This window comes from Octopus bimaculoides, chromosome 1 (assembly GCF_001194135.2).
Source record: "Octopus bimaculoides isolate UCB-OBI-ISO-001 chromosome 1, ASM119413v2, whole genome shotgun sequence".
In the NCBI taxonomy this organism is placed as follows: Eukaryota; Metazoa; Mollusca; class Cephalopoda; order Octopoda; family Octopodidae; genus Octopus; species Octopus bimaculoides.
In genome coordinates this window covers 182,611,523-182,617,913 of record NC_068981.1, presented here as the reverse complement: position 1 = coordinate 182,617,913, position 6,391 = coordinate 182,611,523, and the positions used below count along the sequence as shown (strand labels likewise).

Sequence of the window (6,391 nt, the reverse complement as noted above, 5' to 3'; positions counted from 1 at the left end):
GGGGGGGGGGGGGGCGGTGTATTAATGTTTGTTCTTATATTCAGTTAGAATAAAAACAATTTTATATCAATGATGGGCTACTCTATACTTTTGTAGAGTTACAAATTTATTATTCTTAAACAAGAATATTATTGACAGTAAATTTGAAATTTTGGCCAGCTAAGCCATCTTCAGACTGCGATGCATTGAATTTAATTTTGTAGGGTTAAAATCTTCTTTGGGTGTCTGGGTTTTAGTAGAGTAGTCATTAGGTTGTAGGATGGGTTGTGATAGAGAAATGTTTTGGAGAAATTTTTATTGATTAAATTGTTATTGTTTAGAATTTGTTCATATCTGTAGAATTTCATAAGCAGTTCAACGATGGTTTAGCTGGCTGGAAGTCAGTAACAGTCTTGTTTAAGAATTATATATGTATGTATATGTATAAATGGGACTATTTAGCTTGAAGTAATTGTTTGTCTCTAAATTATTCTATAAAATTGGAAATTTCCTGCCAAGAGCTTAATTTTCATGTATGAGATGTCTTTATAAGAGATCCATTAATATTTTATCACTGATCTTAATTTCAGCTTCTTCAGATGTTGAAACTGTTGAAGTAGAAGTTTTGTTGCTAAAAATTTGTCATAAAAAACGAAAGGTATTATTTATATTTTTAAGATTATATTTGTTGAGTTGTGTTATTGTTGTTGTTAATCATCATCATCATCATCATCTTCTGTAAATATATTTCCATTTTTGCTTTTCAGGCTAGGTGTTAATTGCAATTTATTTTTTATGAAACTCATGCTAATCATCCCGTGAGTCATATTAGAATTGAACTTAACTGAATATCTCAAAAGTTGGGGGGAATAATCTTAGAAAAATAATCCTGTTTGATCAACTTGGGATAGGATTATTGTTAGGCATGGTTGTGGTAAGAAGTTTGCTTTGTAACTCTATGGTACTAGGTTTAATCTTGAGCAAAAAGGGAAAATTGGCAAACAGAAAGCATTCCAAAACCATTATTAATGTAGATAATCTGTCACTGTATCATTGGAAACTTATTGTCAAGGACACCATTGTTCACAAATTGTATGACAGAAGATGTAAATAAGTAGAGTAATTTTAATTGCAATCTTAATTTCATCAGCATTTAATGTTCATATTCCATGCTAACACGAGTTGGATGGTTCAACAAGATCCAATGGATGCCCTTTCTAACACCAACCACTTTACAGTTTGTAGTGGGTGCTTTTTTTCATGCCACGAGCACTGGTGAGGCCACCATGCAGCTTGCAAGACAACAAACCCCCAAGGCGTTTGGGGAGCAACTTTAAACTAGAAGAATGAAGAGTAGAGAGGCGTAAAGTATGAGAGAAAGAAGGGCCAGAGCAGGGCAGGTTTCTTACTATAGTGAGCAACATTTTAGAAGAGAAGGTTGGGGTGATTAGGTGAAGCTCAAAAGCAGTAAAAAAAATCTTATTTGAAAATATCTAATATTATACAGGTGCAGCTGTGGCTTTGTTGTAAGAAGTTTGTTTCTCCACCACAAGGTGGCACTTGGGCAAGTGTCATCTACTATAGTCTGTCTCCCACCACCACTTGACAACAAGTCTTGGTGTCCCTGTAACTTAGCAGTTTGGCAAAAAAAGACCAATAGAATAAAGTAGTGGGTGTTAATTCATTCAACTAAAAATGCTTCAAGAAGGTGGTACCCTAGCATGGTGGCAGTCTAAACACTGAAACGAGTAAAAGGTAAAATATATAGCAGATAAAAGTCATAATTGGAAATATTGGATTTAACCCATACTAATAAAGGTTATCTGGACGCAAAATAGTGCTTGTATTTATTTAACCATTGTATTTGGTTTATTTACTGCAATAAAACTGAACTGGACACTTCTGTATATTTGTTATCCCTATTTATATAACTATCTTCAAAATTTTGACTGGGTTAAAATGGGTTAATTATTCTATAATCTGAGAGAAAAGTTGTACAAAATGTGAAGTATGTTTTCAATGAAGCATTGTTAAAGAGAGAAGATATCTCATCTGTAAAGTATACTATTACGAGTAACTTGAATTCTTATATTTTTCCCTGTACACTTTATAGTACACCTGATAATTCAAGCGTTTATGTGATTGAAACACTTTTTATATTTTATTTGGTTTTATTTCTGTAGGATGTGACCTCTCCTGTAAAACAAACTAAGCTTGGCAAAGTTGAAGTGCCTCTGAATCCACACAATTTGGACTCATCTATACAACCTGCTGCCAACAATTCAGAACCCATATCCATTTCTCATGAACAATTCCACCATAACAACGGACATGCCGTCAAGTCTTATGTTCTGGTGTTGCGGGTCCGGTGTCCAGTAAAGAGATATCTCTCTAATGGATTGTGTAATGGAGACATTTTAGATGGACCAGGTGAGTGTTGAACACATCTCTTCAGTCATTATATTCTGTTGCAGCATGTTGTGAGGGACATGTGGTTAGCTACACAGTCATGTGAACTATTGTGATATAATTATTTTAAGGTCTGAGTTATGATTGTATGTAGTGTAACAATGACTGGGGTAATAATCATTTCTTTATATGTACGATAAACACTCAACTTGGATGCAAAAATTTTACAAGATGATCTTAGGTAACCTACTAGTTTTGACTTACTTCTGTCTAGATTTAAAATAAATTCCTGTCAGTTAATTCATAAAGCACTGGGATTTGCACTTACATAGCATGGACTGCTGAGCACATTTTATGAAAAGGAGACTACCATGCACACATAACAAATAAAAAATAGTTAAAATATCTTCTTAGTATATAATGGTGGCAAGTTTTACATCATCTGAAATGTCATTAGTTGAACTATTAGTCCTCTTGCATTCTGGGGGGTATCGGAGCGTTTGAGTGACATTAGACCTCAACAAATGGCCATAAATTAAATGCATCTTTCTGGGCCACGTTAGTGGTCTGGCGACCTGTGCCTGATAGCCACGATTGTGGACTGTCATGTTTTGTGTGTTAAATAGTTAGTGTTATGTTGTGACGACTTGTGGCTTCATGATTAGCGTATTTGGCTTGTTAGGTCATGAGTTCGATTCCTGGTGGTGTGTTCTTTCTTTGAGCAAGACACTTTATTTCACGTTGCTCCAGTCCACTCAGCTGGCAAAAATGAGTTGTTCCTGTAATTCAAAGGGCCAGCCTTGTCACATTGTGTTCTGCTGAATCTCCCTGAGAACTATGTTAAAGGTATGTGTGCCTGCAGAGTGCTCAGCCATTTGCACATTAATTTCTTGAGCAGGCTGTACTGTTGATTGTTTCAACTGGAACTCTCATCGCCATAACCAACTGAGTGCTGGTGTTATAATGAAGAGTGTCTGTAAAATCACCAACTCCAATTTTTATCTTGATTGGACATGTATGCACACATGCATGCACATATACAAGTGAGTGGACAAACAGAAGAAAGTAGTGCTCAACATAATTAGTTGGAGTGGTGTGTATTTAATAACAGGGTGACTTGTCCCTGACCTAAAATTTTTATGATGTGGTTATGATCTCTGCTCATAACACTTTGAGTAATGTGGTGCTGAATCAACCTGTTATATCAAATCATCTGTTCAGAGAGACCCTTTAAAAGTTGAGTGTAGCTTTGGATTCTGTAATGATGAAGTATCAATATAGCCGAATCTGCTACTGGATAAAAACCAATTTATTATAGGTTACATTTTCAGTTGGTATAATTTGCATGTCATTTAGAACTAAGCATCTTGCATACAGGTACCACAAAATTCCTGCAGCAGATATAAGCTTAGGGTTTAACACTTTATTCATTTAGCAACATGGCATCTAAGAATATGTGAATAAAATTATCTGTTCATATTTTGTATAGTGTGTTAAGTTATTAAACAAAACTTGTCTGGGAAAGAAGCTATGTGAATTCTGCTAAGTGCTGTATGTTTTTGTATTAAATGGAAATTTTACGTCAACTTTGATTTGAAATCATTTCAGATGAGCCTCCACACAAAAGGAGAAAAAACGGAAAGATGTCTCCATTTGAAGAAGATGTAGTTTTGTATGGTTCTGAGCTGGCCATCTATGACAAACACAAACGGTGTCAGATGACTGACGGTGATTATGAACTCTCTCTACAGGATCTTGGTTCAAAAATCTCTCCAAAGAAAAATGCAGCCAACTGGGAGACAATAGTGGATGGTAAGGTAAGTGAATTGATGGCTAACAGTACTTTCTATTCTGATTATATATTCAGTCGGATGTGTAAAGTTAACTAAGAAAGAGAAAAAAAAACAAAACATTTATCATGGGGTTTTGGTTAGAGAAAGGAAGAACACGGTGATAAACCAATCATCTCCATGCACTGTATAAATAAAACAAATGGTCGATTCATTGACACCAAACTTGTGGCGCTCTGCAGTAAATCCTCCATCATCACATATTTTCTTGATCATCTCTTCCTTTTGTTGTAGAGAATATACTCACCTGTGTCATTTGTTAGAATCATCTCATAGAGATGACAAGTGCTTGGGCAATTTGCAGTGCTTGAGAAGACAGGTTAAACCAAATGAAATCATAGACATGGCCATAAAAGGTATCCACTACACTCTTGGAGTGATTGACATTAGGAAGGGCATCCAGTCATAGAAATCAAGCCAAACAAGACTAGAGCCTGATGCAGCTCTTTGGCTTACCACTTCCAGTCAAACTGTCTAACCCAGGGGTAGGGAAACTTTTTAGTGCAGCGGACAAAAATTTCCCAAAAATAGGTCTAAAGGCGGATCACGAGTTCTCTTATATCTGTGTAAATATTGTATATATGTATGTATAATTTGATATACATTAATAAAGATAAGTTTAACACCTTATATTAACACGTAACATCTTCATTAACTCCGCCGCTGAATTTAGGACGTTTATATTACTTATGAAGTATTCTATATTTTTCAGCTAGAGTGTAGTTGGGTCTCAAGGGGGTGGTACAAACTTAGCAATATGTGTTTTATAGTGAAAACAAGATCTCCATTGAAATGTCAATTGCTGGATGATTTTCTGTTCGAGTCGAACCGTTTTAAGTCGTAGTGGAAACGCGACCTATGTCGTAAAGAGGCATATGAGTACTGTATAAATTCTTTAATTGAAAAATTAACTACATTTTGTACATATGAGTATGCCACCCTGCAATTGCACCCGCAGGTGGGGGTTTCCCCACCCCTGGTCTAACCCTTACCAGCATGGAAAACAGATGCTAAATGATGGTGATGATGAAATGCCTTACTATTTTTTTTTCACTGATTCCATGATGATGGGTACGAGTATGTAAATTTGTATAAAAAATACGCAGCCTCACAACACAGTCATGTAAACGTATGCGATAGTCAATACGTTGTGTGTAGTTGAGTATTGGTGGTGATCACTATGGCACGTTTTGCTGTACAAGCTGCATCTTCAACTGATTGCCAATCCGTTTTATCACAGATCAATCCATGATAAGCATAACATGGTGCACAGTTGAGCACACCATGTTATCTCAGATCAATGGTGAATAAATGTGTGATAAATTAGGCTGTGTGTACTAAAATGTCAAGGATGATGTTCAGCCAGCATTTTCATTCTTAGGTAAAGTACTTTACTCACTTCACCATCCAACTGTTATGTAAATGTCAGGTCTTCTTACTTCATGGCAGAATTATTTTCTGTTTTAAACAAATGTAGGAATCATCATCTAACATCCGCTTTCCATGGTTTGACAGGAGCTGGCAAACCGGAGAGCCGCACTAAGCTCCAGTCATCTGTTTTGGCATGGTTTCTATGGCTGGATGTCCTTCCTAACACTAACTGGGTGCTTTTTACTTGGCATCTATACGGGGAATAGATATATGTAAACAAAATATCCTCTTCTTTTTTTCTTACTGTTTGTGGCTCTTATTGCGCAGATCCTCTACAAGAACCTACTCTTACCACCCACTTCTCTCATTTTTTAATCCTTTGTCTCCTAATATGAAGGTAGCCCTGCACTTTGAACATAAAACACAATATTTGTGCCTGATATGGTTAGTTAAAACTGCAAAATTTTCACAAAACTGTAGTTTCATGTTTCCATTCATCAGACAGTTGCGATGAATACTGTGTTTATCACAACTGTCCAACAAACAGGAACATGAAACTTGTTTTGTGAAAATGTTGCAGCTTTAATATATATATATATATATATATATAGATATGCAGGGCAGGGAATCATCAATTAGTAATAAAATTAATAATTAACAATTCTGCCGGGTAGCTCAGTATGAAAAAAACCTTCTTCGGTAAATAATTTATAATCATAAATATATAGGGATTGACAGTAACCTGCTTCTCCAACATACTGAGAATTCAGACTGCTATTTCT

At 35.7% G+C, this 6,391-nt stretch overlaps 1 protein-coding gene across 3 annotated transcripts in view; it reads left to right on the top strand.

Annotated features, from left to right (window-relative positions):
* LOC106884444 (polycomb protein suz12-A) overlaps nt 1-6,391 on the top strand; it is a 98,315-nt gene that overhangs the window by 69,322 nt on the left and 22,602 nt on the right. For all 3 annotated transcript variants that reach the window (XR_008265569.1, XM_014935834.2, XM_014935833.2), the window contains exons 6-8: nt 570-637; nt 2,163-2,409; nt 3,997-4,205. Coding sequence is in view for 2 of the 3 variants with exons in the window: in XM_014935834.2 (XP_014791320.1) it covers nt 570-637; nt 2,163-2,409; nt 3,997-4,205 (524 nt within the window). In the remaining variant the exon portion in view is untranslated. The remainder of the gene's footprint in view (nt 1-569; nt 638-2,162; nt 2,410-3,996; nt 4,206-6,391) is intronic.